This window comes from Hylobates moloch, unplaced genomic scaffold, assembly GCF_009828535.3.
Source record: "Hylobates moloch isolate HMO894 unplaced genomic scaffold, HMol_V3 SCAFFOLD_1, whole genome shotgun sequence".
Lineage (NCBI taxonomy): Eukaryota > Metazoa > Chordata > Mammalia > Primates > Hylobatidae > Hylobates > Hylobates moloch.
In genome coordinates, this window is record NW_026652276.1 from 23,634,683 (window position 1) to 23,649,329 (window position 14,647).

The 14,647-nt window shown below is 42.2% G+C and overlaps 1 protein-coding gene across 1 annotated transcript in view; it reads right to left on the bottom strand.

The window, feature by feature from the left end:
- The window catches only part of ARPC2 (actin related protein 2/3 complex subunit 2), a 37,090-nt gene that overhangs the window by 16,966 nt on the left and 5,477 nt on the right, over positions 1-14,647 (bottom strand). Inside the window, exons 3-5 of the mRNA XM_032754532.2 lie at positions 11,287-11,321; positions 8,393-8,505; positions 2,947-2,992 (exon numbers count right to left, since the gene is read on the bottom strand). Coding sequence (XP_032610423.1) covers positions 2,947-2,992; positions 8,393-8,505; positions 11,287-11,321 — 194 coding nt within the window. The remainder of the gene's footprint in view (positions 1-2,946; positions 2,993-8,392; positions 8,506-11,286; positions 11,322-14,647) is intronic.

The following is a 14,647-nucleotide window of genomic DNA, read 5'->3' on the forward strand; positions in this document are numbered from 1 at the left end:
CAAAATTAGCTGGGTGTGGTGGTGCACGCCTGTGGTCCCAGGTACTCTGGAGGCTGAGGCAGGAGAATTGCTTGAACCTGGGAGGTGGACGTTGTAATGAGCTGAGATCGTGCTACTGCACTCCAGCCTGAGCAACAAGAGTGAAATTCTGTCTCAAAAAAAAAAAAAAAAAAGAAAAAAAAAAGAAAAAGAAAAAGGAGCCAGGGAGGGGGTGTGGAGATAGGGGAGACTGTTGTGAGCATTAAAAGAATGTACAATACTTAAAGTATGTGGAACATGACAGGTCATCAATACGGGTGCAGGACATGGACTGAAACCGTTGGATGACCTGCGTCTTTACAGCATGTTCACTATGAATTCCCAGAAGCCGGCTGGAACACTTGATTATAGAATCAAATGATTAATAAGTGTCAAATGGCCTAGAGATGTTTTTGCAAGAATATTTGTGTATCACTGAGGATCGTTTTATATTCTAGGCAACTGACGGGAATAACTTCACCAGAACTGTATGGCTTTCACACTTCCAAGTATCTGAAACCTCATTACTATTTCATTTTTTCCCAAAAGCATTCCTGAGATCTGTATTTTTTTTTTTTTTTTTTTTGAGATGGAGTTTTGCTCTTATTGCCCAGGCTGGAGTGCAATGGCACGATCTTGGCTCACCACGACATCCGCCTCCCAGGTTCAAGCGATTCTCCTGCCTCAGCCTCCTAAGCAGTTGGGATTACAGGCATGCGCCACCATGCCTGGCTAATTTTTAGAGACGGGGCTTCTCCATGTTAGTCAGGCTGGCCTTGAACTCCTGACTGCAGGTGATCCACCCGCCCTGGCCTCCGATAGTGCTGGGATTACAGGCGTGAGCCACCATGCCCAGCTGAGGTCTGTATTTTTTGTTGAGCATGGGCTCTTCGGGAGGATGGACTAAATCTTTGCTCTAGATAACGCTTAGCACATTTTTGGCACTCCAGTATTAAATAATATCAATCATCATTCCATTTTGGGTACTTGAAAACCAAATAAGCACACAGCTTACGAGGTTAGATTAAAAAAGATTTAGAGCTGAGGTTTGCTAGTTTTAGGAAGCTAAACAAAAGCAAATAAAACTATAGCTAAGGTAAAGTCTGTCTTTAAGTAAGGCTTCTAACATGATGAACAGATTATACTGAGGATGAAGAGAAGTAAAAATCTAGTATGACTTGCTGAGTTTTCCAAACGTGCCTAGGTAAACCCATTAAAAAAGGAGAGATTCTACTGTCATTTTTTTTTCTTTTGAGACTGAATCTTGCTCTGTTGCCCAGGCTGGAGGGCAGTGGCGCAATCTCGGCCTCCTGGGTTCAAACGATTCTCGTGCTTCAGCCACCTGAGTACCTGGTATTACAGGTGGCTGCCACCATGCCTGGCTAATTTCTGTATTTTTTGTAGAGACAGGTGTCTCATTATGTTGTCCAGGCTGGTCCTGAACTCCTGGGCTCAAGCAATTCACTCACCTTGGCCTCCCGAAAGTGCTAGGATTACAGGTGTGAGCCACTGCACCTGGTTGAGACACTACTTTCACACACTTTTACATTTCACACTTGTATGAAGATAGGGTCTGCAATCTGGCAATGTCTATGATTTAGTGGGAGGTAGAAGGAGGCCCAGGGACAGAAATATAAACTTTCCATGTCAGGATGTTGGCTGTGACAAGCATGCCCAAGACTTTGGACATGATTTTTCTGTTCTAGATCTGTTTCTTTCTTTTAACACCTTGATTTCGCCAAAAGCCTACAGTGTTATCTTGGCTTTTATTTCTGTGACACATTCATCCCGCCAATTTGGAGATTAAAAAAAAAAATGGTGCTGGGTATGGTGGCTCATGCCTGTAATCCCAACTCTCTGGGAGGCGGAGGCTGAGGTGGGTAGATTGCTCGAGGCTAGGCATTTGAGACCTCCTTACTCTATTTTGGCAGTCTGGGCAGCAGACAGTGAGACTCTGTTTCTACAAAATATTAAAAAAATTAGTTGGGTATGGTGGCATGTGCCTGTAGGTCCCAGCTACTGGAGAGGCTAAAGCAGGAGGATTGCTTGAGCCCAAGATTTGGAGGAGGCTGCAGTGAGCTATGACTGTACCACTGTATTCCAGCCTGGGCAACAGAATGAGACTGTCTGAAAAAATACGTGAGGTGATGAAATAAGCTAGCACAAGTAACTGCTGTTAAGAGTGACAGAGAACTTCCTTCTTAGAAGACTTTTCTAATCAAGGTACCAAAGTTGTAATAGTTGAGTAAAAAATATTATGTTCCAATGGTCTTACTACCTGGTTCTCACTTTGGGGTCCTGCTAAATGCCTCAGAATCTGAGACATGCCACTGAATCACAGGGTAAAAAGGCTGTTCAGTTTTTCCACTTTAAACCTCCTTTAAAGCAGTATAACATAGCTGTTCTATTCAAGGATGACACGGTGCCTTTCAATTCCTCTGGCCATGAATGTTGAGACAACTTATTAGAAGACTGGATTAAGAAAGGGTCTGATTTTTATTACTTGAAATCACAAGAATAGTGTGGTGAATATTCCTCTTCTTTCTCCAAATGTGTAGTGTGCAGAAAAAGGTTACTAAGGGCTGAGGGCGGGAATCAATGTTTGCTCATTCTTTTCAAAGCCATTTTAATTACCATGAACAAACAAATGTGGCCCTCTGGCTGAAAGATTAAGTAAGAGTCATGTGGCCCCATCGAGTAAATGTTAAAAATGCCATACATCAGTTTTGTACCCCTACTGTGTTCCATATTGGATAAAGCAAAGCCCCTTAAAAGCTATCTTTATGGAGGCAGTTGAAATTAGGAATGGGCTCATGCAGAAATATTTGTAATAATATTTAAATGAAATCCTTTGGGTAAAAAAAGCATAACATAAAAAGGACACCTCTCTTCCCATGTCATTCCATAGTTGCTCACATGACTACATACCTGATTCTGGATTTACCAAGAAACTCCCGTACACCCTCTTTAATAACTAGAAAATAAAAACAAAACAAAACCAAATACGTTAATCCAAAGGCCATGATAATTTCATTATTTTTTAAGTACTGCACTTGCCAAGCTCTTCCTAAGTTGGCATTCTTCCTAACTTTCATTTGGTGGATGGGAAAGTAGAGACAGAGGGGAAGTGGATTTAGTCACCAAACAAGTCACAAAACTGAGATGAGAATCTTTTTTTGCCCAGGCCAGAGTGCAATGGCGCGATCTCGGCTCACCACAACCTCCGCCTCCCAGGTTCAAGTGATTCTCCGAGCCTCCCAAGTAGCTGGGATCACAGGCATGTGCCACCATGCCCGGCTAATTTTTTTCTGTATTTTTAGTTGAGACAGGGTTTCTCCATGTTGGTCAGGCTGGTCTTGAACTCCTGACCTCAGATGATCTGCCCGCCTCATCCTCCCAAAGTGCTGGGATTATAGGCATGAGCCACTGTGCCTGGCCGAGAATCTTTAATCAAAGCTCATCCTTTTTTAGGACTTGACTACACCCTTAATATGTTCTCTGTTCTCCTCCAGATCCTACATTGTACTTAATCATGTTTTGTTTTCAAGAGAGCAAAAGGATGCCAAATGTCAAGTGAGAGAACAGATTGTTAGTTACCAACCTAAGTACAGGCTGAGCCACTAACCCAGGTAAATAAAGAGAAAAAACCAGGACTCTTGGGAACTGATCTGTTTGTCTGCTGATCTTGTATGCTTTAAAATTACTCAGTGCATAGCCAGCTCTTAAGGCAAAGGACAGTCAATAATGAAATCTTAGCTAGCTATTAATACTGGTGTCCAGAAGGTTGTATACTCTACATGTCTTTTCCCCCAAACCAGAACCTACTGCTGGCTACTTTCCAGGTTTTTGAATTAAATGAAAACAAAAACAAAAAAACCCAAAAAACCAAGAACCCCTTTTATACCTTCTGCTATGGTTTGAATGTCCTTTCGCAAACTCATGTTAAAATTTATTATTATTATTATTATTTTTGAGACGGAGTCTTACTCTGTTGTCCAGGCTGGAATGCAGTGGTGCAATCTCAGCCCACTGCAATCTCTATCTCCTGGGTTCAAGCGATTCTCTTGCCTCAGCCTCCTGAGTAGCTAGGACTACAGGCATGCACCACCATGCCTGGCTAATTTTTCCACACCCAGCCAAAATTTACAATTATTATTATTATTATTATTGTTTCAGAAGCAGGGTCTTACTCTGTAGTCCAGGCTACAGTGCACTGATACAATAGCTCACTGCAGCCTTCGACTTCTGGGCTCAAGTGATCCTTCTACCTTGGCCTCCCAAAGTACTGGGATTACAGGAGTGAGCCACCATGCCTGGCCGCATGTTGAAATTTAATTGCCACTGTGACGGTAACAGGTGATTAGGCCATGAGGACTCTGCCTTTATGAATGGATTCATGTTGTTACAGGGGAAGTTGGTTTGTTATCCACAAGAGGGGTTGTTAAAAAAGTGAGTCTGGGCCAGGTATGGTGGCTCATGCCTGTAATCCCAGCACGTTGGGAGGCCGAGGTGGGCGGATCACGAGGTCAGGAGATTGAGACCATCCTGGCTAACACAGTGAAACCTCATATCTACTAAAAATACAAAAACAAAAAAATTAGCTGGGCATGGTGGCGGGCGCCTGTAGTCCCAGCTACTCGGGAGGCTGAGGCAGGAGAATGGCGTGAACCCAGGAGGCAGAGCTTGCAGTGAGGTGAGATCGCACCACTGCACTCCAGCTGGGTGCGCTCCAGCCTGGGTGGCAAAGCGAGACTCCGTCTCAAAAAAAAAAAAAAAAAGTGAGTCTGGCCCTCTCTTGCCCTTCTGCCTTTTGCTACAGAATGACTGGAAAGGGCACGAAGGCCCTTGCCAGATGCTGGTGCCACGCTCTCGGACTTCCCAGTCACCAGAACGTGAGTCAAATAAACATTATTCAGTCTGTGGTATTCTGTTATAGCAATAAAAAACAGACTGAGACTCCCTATTTTTTTCTCTGTCACTGTGACTGCTTCACCTGGTGGAAACTGCTTCCAGAATGACATGGCTTAAGAAACAAACATTTTATTTTAATTAATTCATTTTTTTTGGGATGGAGTCTCACTCTGTCACCCAGGCTGGAGTGCAGTGGCGTGATCTCGGCTCATTGCAACCTCCACCTCCTGGGTTCAAGCAATTCTCCTGCCTCAGCCTCCCTAGTAGCTGGGATTACAGGTGTCCACCACCACATCCAGATAATTTTTATATTTTTTTAGTAGAGATGGGGTTTCACCATGTTGCCCAGGTTGGGCTCGAACTCCTGACCTCAAGCAATCCACCTGTCTTGGCCTCCCAAAGTGCTGGGATTACAGGCATGAGCCACTGCGCCCGGCCTACTTATTTATTTATATACAAAGACAGGGTCTCACTACGTTGCCCAGGCTGGGCTTGAACTCTTGACCTCAAGCGATGCTCCTGACTTGGCCTCCAAAAGTGCTGGGATTACAGGAATGAGCCCCTGTGCCTGGCTGAACAATAATTTCTTAATATTCCACGTATTTTTAAACCATTTTCCTATAGCTGGAAGAAACTTTCAATCGGCAAGACTACATTTTTTCACACAAGGGCAAAAGATAAATAATGCCACATGTAGTTCCTATTTGGTGATCGCACAGCCACTGTGAGGTATCTCTTTTACCGAAGAGGAACTGAGAGGAGGGGCTCAAGGTCATGAGAGTTTGTTGGTGGCACAGAGAGACTTGACCTTCAGGTGTCTGATATACCACTTCTTTTAAAAAAGTAACATGTATATCCCAAGAATTTGAAACAGCATGAGACCTCTGAGCTACAAGTCTGTGTTGCACGTACTATTGGTATTTGGAGGAAGGGGAAATCAGATGTGGTGGGAATTTAGTTTAAATCCCTAAGTCCCTAAGATTTAGTTTAATTTCAAGCTTACTAAGTTAATATTCTGAGATCTAAGAGGTACTGAGAGCCAAATTTATATCATGTTCAACTGCTTTGCTCCCTCCCCTTGGTAAAACCAGCCAACACTTCCTTGTTACTTCACTTGCACTTTTAACCATGATTCACTTTTCAGTTTGTACCCCCTCTCCCAATATGACACCAGGAGATGGGTGGAGGCAACCTATCACTCATCACCATTACCTTCTTACTCTAGCAGCAGAGGCATTCCGCCTTTAAAAATGGCCTGTGACAAAGTAATAACCTTCCTGTGGTTATCATGGGTTGGTCACTGTTTAACCAACCCAGGGAGCCATTTACTGTGCACTCTGCTCCAACACTATGAATGTTACTTACTCCACCCACTTGAGTGGGTGGGGTTGGTTCTTTGACCCTTGTGGTAGCTACAAGAATAGCAATGTGTTCTGGAGCTCCATTGTAAGAAAAGCACAGAATGGAAAGGAGATTTAAGAAATCTAGCTTAACTCTTTCTTTCCAGGATTATTATTATTGCATTTAGATCTTTTCCTTTTTTTGAGGTGGGATCTCACTATGTTGTCCAGGCTGGACTTGAACTCCTGGGCTCCAGCAACCCTCCCCACTTGAACCCCTTAAGCAGCTGGCACTACAGGTGTGTGCCACTGTGCAGGCTTGCACCTAGTGAAGACTGTCTAGGGGAGAATGGTTACACAATTTTAAAAAGTCTGTTCAAATATTTTAACACTTCTTTTCAGGTAGTTATAGCTAATCCAAAGCAGGGATGCAGCTGGACATGGTGGCTCACATCTATAATCCCAGCACTTTGGGAGGCCCAGGAAGGAGGATTGCTTGAGCCCAGGAGTTCGAGACTAGCCTGGGCAACACAGTGAAACCTCCTCTCTATAAAAAACAAACAAACAAAAAATAAGCCAGGTGTGGTGGCATGTGCCTGTAGTCCCAGACACTCAGGAGGCCGAGGTGAGAGGACCGCTTGAGCCTGGGAAGTTGAGGGTGCAGTAGCTGTGACTGTGCCACTGCACTCCAGCCTAGGTGACAGAACAAGACCTTGTCAAAAAAAAAAAAGAAAAGAAAAGGCTGGGCATGGTGGCTCACACCTGCAATCTTAGCACTGTGGGAGGTTGAGGCAGGCAGATCACCTGAGGTCAGAAGTTTGAGAGCAGTCTGGCCAACGAGGTAAAACGCCATCTCTATGAAAAAATACAAAAAATCAGCCAGGTGTAGTGGTGCGTGCCTGTAATCCCAGCTACTCAGGAGGCTGAGGCAGATGAACTGCGATGATGACTGGAGATGGCCATGATCCACCTGGCAAAGATGAGACTCACTCAAAAAAACAGCGCTGCTTTAACAGCCATTTGTTTTCTTTCACTCTTTATCTGGTAAAGAAGTGTCAGCCACTATCTTTTACAAAAACAATTCTTCATAAGCTTTATAAAAGCACTAGGTCTTCTTTCTGAAGCTTTTCTTTTTCCAGTAAACTAACCTGGATTCCAAATCCTCTAAATATTTCTTCTTTCTTTGAACTTATGAGAAAATCAATTGCATCTGAATAACTAAGGGAAGTAACTGATGGCTCTTGGTATTAAGACTAATTTTAGTTTTTATGCTAAAAAATTAAACAAGCTTTTGACCATATTCCTTTACAAATCATCTTTTATTATATAAGTTTTCAATAATTCAAAAGCTACCACTTTTCAGAAAGAAAACAGCTATGGTTATATCTTCATTTAACAGATTAAGGAGAACCTAGTTTGTTAAAACTAAGAAATTTGAAAACTGATTCAGGAACTGAGTCATATTTCCTGCTTTGAGACCCAACCACAACGTGCACAAACTGGTGTAATAGCATTTTCTTTCTTCCATAAATGGCTCTCCCTAGAACAAATACAGTTCAACAGGAACCAAACCTGCCACTTAACTATTTAAAGAAGCCAGTGAACAAGGCATGGCCACCAAAGTTTCATAATGTCTGGACATCCTTCTTATTTCCCCTATGGCAGTTATAAAGAAGAGATATTTAAAGAGGGTAGCTTTAAAGAGCTTTAATTAAAAATTTCAAAAGACAGCTATTTGTGCCTAAGCCTCCAGAATGAGAACCTGAGACTATACAATTTAAACAAGCTAGAAGTTATCTATCTGCCTGGATAATATTACAAAAATAGAAGAGAACCTAATTCTTGCAACAGCTATTTTTGTACTGATCAAGGGAAAGTATTCTTTGCTATGTTTTTGGAGAATTAAAGCTGTTTTTGTTTCCATTGTTTTAAAGCAAGCAAGCAAAGAGTCAAAACCTTTTCTAGGAAACACAATTCATTATAGGAATCAAGTCAAGAGCCCCTAGTTAAGTGAGCAAGTAGTCATGCGGGGGTGATTTAGTGCCATGGATCTTCCATGAATGGCAAACTGCCAATGAAAGGTGAGGAAACAAGAGTCCTAAGGAAAATGATGTGGATCTTACCTCATCAGCACCATGTGCCTGAAGTTCCTTGTAGAATTTCAAAGAAATACTGACCATCACTTTTGTTTTGTCTCCATTAGGATTTGAAATATGATAGAGGACCCCATCGAAATCTGTGAGGAAAGCAAATAAGATTGCGTAACAATTTGGGAAGGGGAAATAATTTCTCCAAGCGCCTACCTTGCTGTAGGCCACAAGGAAGACCCCTTATAAGGAGGCATATAAGTAAAATGGAATTTATTTTAAATCCATGTGACAAATCAGCAGAAACACTGGGATAGAATTGCTGAGTACTCGTCTCTTTGCTCTTTCTTAAAATTACAAAGCTATTCTTTCCTTAATCACAGCTTGGTGCTGAAATAATTGGATTTTACATGTATATAAGCAGAATGAACAGTACAATGAACTCTCATCTGCATCATGAGGCTTCAACATTTTTTTTTTTTTTTTTTTTGAGATAGAGTCTTACTCTGTCACCCAGGCTGGAGTGCAATGGTGTGGTCTCGGCTCACTGCAACCTCTGCCTCCCGGGTTCAAGAGATTCTCCTGCCTCAGCCTCCCGAGTAGCTGGGACTACAGGCATGTGCCACCACACCCAGCTAATTTTTGTATTTTTAGTACAGACGGGGTTTCACTATGTTGGCCAGGCTGGTCTCGATCTCCTGACCTCATGATCCGCCCACCTCAGCCTCCCAAAGTGTTGGGATTACAGGTATCAACCACCTCGCCCAGCCTCAACAATTATTAACACATGGGCAATTCTTGTTTCATTTAGACATCCTCCTTCCCATTGATTTATTTTGAAGCAAATCCCAGATACAACACATAATTTCATCCATAAATAATGAGAATATATCTTTGGAAGATACAGAAGACTATTTGTTAAAAAACATAACCACGATACTAGTGTCATGCCTAAATTTTTAAAAACAATTGCTTAATATCAAATATTCAGTCAAGGCCGGGCACGGTGGTTCAAGCCTGTTAACCCAGCACTTTGGGAGGCCGAGGTGGGTGGATCACTTGAGGTCAGGAGTTCAAAACCAGTCTGGCCAACACGGTGAAACCCTGTCTCTACAAAAATTACAAAAAATTAGCTGGGCGTGGTAGCACACGCCTGTAATCCCAGCTACTTGGGAGGCTGAGACAGGAGGACTGCTTGAACCCGGGGATGGAAGTTGCAGTGAACCAAGATCATGCCATTGCACTCCAGCCTGGGCGACAGAGCAAGACACTGTCTGGACAAAAAAAAAAAAAAAAAAAAATTAGCCGGGTGTGGTGGTGGAAATGTGTAGTCCCAGCTACTTGAGAGGCGGAGGCAGGAGAATCGCTTGAACTCGGGGAGGTGGAGGCTGCAGTGAGCAGATTATCAATGCCACTGTACTCCAGCCTGGGTGACAGAGTGAGACTCAGTCTCAAAAAAAACAAAAACAAAACAAATATTCAGTCAAGTATTTAAATGTTCTCTATTGTCTCAAAAACTTTTAAGCATTGTTGTCTTATTTGAATTAAGATGCAAACAATATCCACATATTGCATTTGGTTATCTTTTGAGTTGCTTCTAACCTATAGGACTCCCCTCTTTTTCGGTTCTATCTTTCTGCAGTACACAGGACTGACTCAGCCTGTGTAATTCCTGAAACTAGGAATAGGTTCCTGAAACTAGAATTAGGTGCTGAGTGCCATCACTTTAGGGAGCTGTCATGGGAATCACGAAGGGATATCTGGCAATGCTAGTTAGTAGGAGGGTAAAGGGATGGTGCCTGGCCTCCAAGTAACAGCACTTTAGAGCTGCAAAAGTCTTCCAAGATCATCTTGTCGAGGACTTTTGCTTTAGAAAGGGTGGTTGTATTCCTCGATTTCATTCACCTAACAAGTAAATAGTACCAACACCTAATTCTTTATAGGGAACAGAAAGCAGCAACATCTCTCTCTGACTTGATGAACACGTCTCTAGCTGTTCATGTTTCCCTACTACTCTAGTGCTAGGCAAACTAAGACTGACAGCTACTTGAAGATAATGTAATATTTCCAAATTAAAAAAAAAACCAAACCTTAGTTTTGCCACAAAATTAAATCCAAACTTCTGATTTATCAGCAGGTAACTTTGTATAGTCAGTCATGAGTGGATTAAATACATGAAACGGTCATCTATTATAAAGAGCTCAAAAAGACCCGATGAGGGACAGTATCCAAAATGTCAAAGCTTTTTTTTTTTTGAGATGGAGTCTTGCTCTGTCGCCCAGGCTGGAGTGCAGTGGCGCGATGTCTGCTCACCGCAAGCTCCGCCTCCTGGGTTCACACCATTCTCCTGTCTCAGCCTCCCAAGTAGCTGGGACTACAGGCGCCCGCCACCATGCCCAGCTAATTTTTTGTATTTTTTGGTACAGACAGGGTTTCATCATGTTAGCCAGGATGGTCTCGATCTCCTGACTTCGTGATCCGCTTGCCTTGGCCTCTCAAAGTGCTCGGATTACACGCATGAGCTACCGCACCCAATCCACGTCAAAGCTTATTTTAGGTACAATTTTCTTTTCTTGTCTTTTTTTTTTTTTTTTGAGACAGTCTCACTCTATCGCCCAGGCTGGAGTGCAGTGGTGCGATCTCAGCTCACAGCAACCCCTGCCTCCCAGGTTCAAGTGATTCTCCTGCCTCAGCCTTCCGAGTAGCTGGGATTACAGGTGCCCACCACCATGCCTGGCTAATTTTTGTATTTTTAGTAAAGGGGGTTTCACCATGTTTGCCAGGCTGTTCTTGAACTCCTGACATCAGGTGATCCACCTGCCTTAGCCTCCCAAAGTGCTGGGATTATAGGCATGAACCACTGCACCCAGCCTACTTCCTATTTTTCATATTGTACCTTCTCTTCAGAGGGCTGAGATAAAGATGCTTACCTGCAAATGTTACTTCTACTGCTTCCGGTTTGTTTCTGTAAACAACAAAAAAGGTCCTCAGTTAAGATGACTGTATTGCTGCTTACCTTCAAGGGGAACTGGAAAGGCGCCTGAGCTTCACTTAAGATCAGACCATTCTGTATAAATTTTAGGTTACTGCCAATCAGAGTACACAATTCATTTTCTCATGGACCTGAACCTTTGGACTTGCTTTAAGTAGAAGATAAAAAAGGAAGGTCAGATAAAAAAGGAAGGTCAGCTATAGCTTTTGTTTTTCACCTGCTGTTGAATCTACTGCCTTGGTTGGTGCTCGCTTTCAATTCTGAGTTTCCTAAGAGCACGCTATATACCACAAAATGCCATCTTTTGGTCAATGCCTTCCCCACAGGACAGTGGTATTAGGAGTAATACGTTTAGCAGGAAAATGGCTAAGTATAATGTAGAATGGTTTTAGTATGCTTAAAGTGAAAGGATGATTTCGGGCCATAAACAAAACGGCAAGTTCTATTCCACTTCAAAAGCGGTCTGTAAGCCTGCCTACTCATCTTTCTTTCTTCCTTTACATCACCAAAGTACTTACCACTCACCTTCATGAAACCCTCTTTAGTTCTACCCTAGTTTTGTCTTGCTTTGTAAATTCCAGCTTGGAACTTAAAATAGACAGTGTAACACAAAATAACGCTATGAAATCACTAAGGAGAATAGTCAGGACACCTGCTTTACAACTTTAGCTTTCTCATCACGCTCATGTTTTGGGGCAAATACCCTTACACCTTTGCATTCTCCCCTATCATCAATAAAATGGGGGAATAAAAATGAACCTATTTACCTCATGGAACTACTATATATAACACAAGAACAGACCTGAAGTCCAAAGTAGGAAGCAAATGAAGACTATTGCCTTATCAGCTAGCTACCTGTAACTCAATGATTCCACTTTGTTTTAGGGGCTAGCAAACAAGATGCACACGTTTTCACATTTATTTTTGTCTAACTTGCTCAAGACCTCTTAATCAAGTACGTATCTTTCCACGATCTCTGCTCCATTACCTGCGAAAGAAACCAAGACTAAGTTGCTCTCCAGGGATGCTGGGAAATAATGGAATATATAACACAGTTTATGAGTGTTAAAAAGCTGATATAGAAGCCAGACAATACCTTTCAAGGAAACTGGCTTCTACGAAGCATGCTAGCCCTGCTGAAAAATCAACCTATATGAATCATACAAAGCTTCACCTTGATTCTTCAAAGCCCTCTATATGTGACTTAGGAAAAGCACACTAGGTATCTCTACGAATTGAAGTATCAAGTGGGTTTATGGAGAAGCAGTGAGTTCAGAATAGAAGAAAAAAACTAGATGAAAATTTAAATTGCTTCTGAGCCTTCATTTTGAAACTGTAGCCAGGAAACAAAGGCAACGAGTCCAATACCATTCCTCACCTCTAGAAAAGGAGCGAAGAACAAAAATATGGAAATGTTAATCATGGACCAACTGAATGAAATATTAAGAGGATGACCAAGGGGAGGAAGCACGGAAGCAAGCATACTTTCCTGGGGAAGGCTGACTGTGCCGAAGAGTCAGGGAGTTTATAAAAGCCCATTATTACATCACTTAGTAGGTTTTTTTTTTAACCTTTAGGTTTTAATTCAGCCAAAGAAGGGCTGAGTTCCTCACTCTCCTACTTTATCAAAAGACCTGAGAAAAACCAACTATAAATAAATAACCTTTGGGCTCCAAGTCATAAACACTTGAGTCTCTCATTTCAAATTTCTCTAGGCATAAAGTATCCTGAGCACAGATCCTTGTGGGAAAAGTTGCTACGATCGATCTTAAGTGGTTTGCTGTCTGACTTAGCAATATTTGTCAAATCACATTCATTAATATTTTAGTTTACTATTTATGGCTAGAAGAGAGAGAAAGGCTGCTGAGGAGAGTATTAGGCCAAAAGAGACTTCATGGGAAGTCTTCCGGGAGTTAGAGGTCCGAGAACTCAGTGCCTTAACAAGGAGTTTGCTGAGTGTGAAGTATACCATCACAAGATTGCTTCTCAATTCCAAGACCTGGCGTTTGTTATTTTACTTCTGTGGTTTAAAATTACAAAGGAGCAGGAGTAAGATTGGCCCAGGAAAAGTGTTCCACTAAAAAGGCCCCCAAAATTAATAGTTACATTATTTACTGTTCTCCAGCTGCTAAAATTTCAGATGCTGGGGGTGAGAAAAAGCAAGTTATTTAGAATTCAGAATTTATTGGCTATGTGACCACAGGCAATGCTCCTCAAATGTCACCAGGCCTCAGGTTCCTCTTCTACACAATGGGGACAAAACACCTACCTCCCAGGTTGGTGTGAAGACTGAGATGATATATGTCCAGTAGTACAGCAGTCTCCCCTTATCTGTGGGGGATATGTTCCAAGACACCCAGTGGATAAATAAAACTGTGGATAGCACTGAACTCTAGCAAAGAAACACCAAGGTCACTTTTTTTTACTTAAAGGAATCACTCTATGGGTTCTCTTTGGCATATCCAAATTGCCAGCATCATTACTCCTGTACTTTGGAGCCATTATTAAGTAAAATAAGGGTAACTTGAACACAAGCACTACAATGCTGTGACAGTCAATCTGATAACCTAGACACTAAGAGTGTAGTGTATACACTGTAGATATGCTAGACAAAAAGATGATACATGTCTCGTGCGGGACAGCGCAAGATTTCATTATGCTACTCGGAATGGTGCACAATTTAAAATTTATGGATTGTTTATTTCTGGGATTTTCCATTTAATATTTTCAGACCATGGTTCACTGCTCACTGCAGGTAACTGAAACTGCAGAAAGGAAAACCACAGCTAAGGGGGACTATTATACAGCAAAGTTTCTCAGTGTTTCATAAGTTATAGATAGGCTGAACTAATGATCCCCATATCCCTTAGGGCAGGCAGCAGGTGGCAGGATCTCTGAGAGGCTAGACCATTTACCCAAATGTGCCATACAAATACGATCATGTCCTGTGTGTGCCATACGATAAACAAGGCCAAGAATCACAGTGAAGGATGCCTGCACAGTGCTTACTTAATATGTAGTAGTTACTTACTCAATGTCTACCCCCACCCCCAATCCTCAAGAGCCCTGGTTTTCTCAATTGTAAATGAGATCCACTATCTGTCACACAGGGACACTTTGAAATGAAATGAAACCATGTTAAGGCATATAGCACAGTGCCTAGTTCACAGAAGGTAATCGATAAATTAGTTCTTCTCCTAGGTGGAGTCAGAGATCAGACTCTGAAGTTGTGGTTGGGAGAGGTTTTAGGATTGCGGTAATTCCATGAATCAGGAATTGGTTAGCAGTACAAGGAGAAA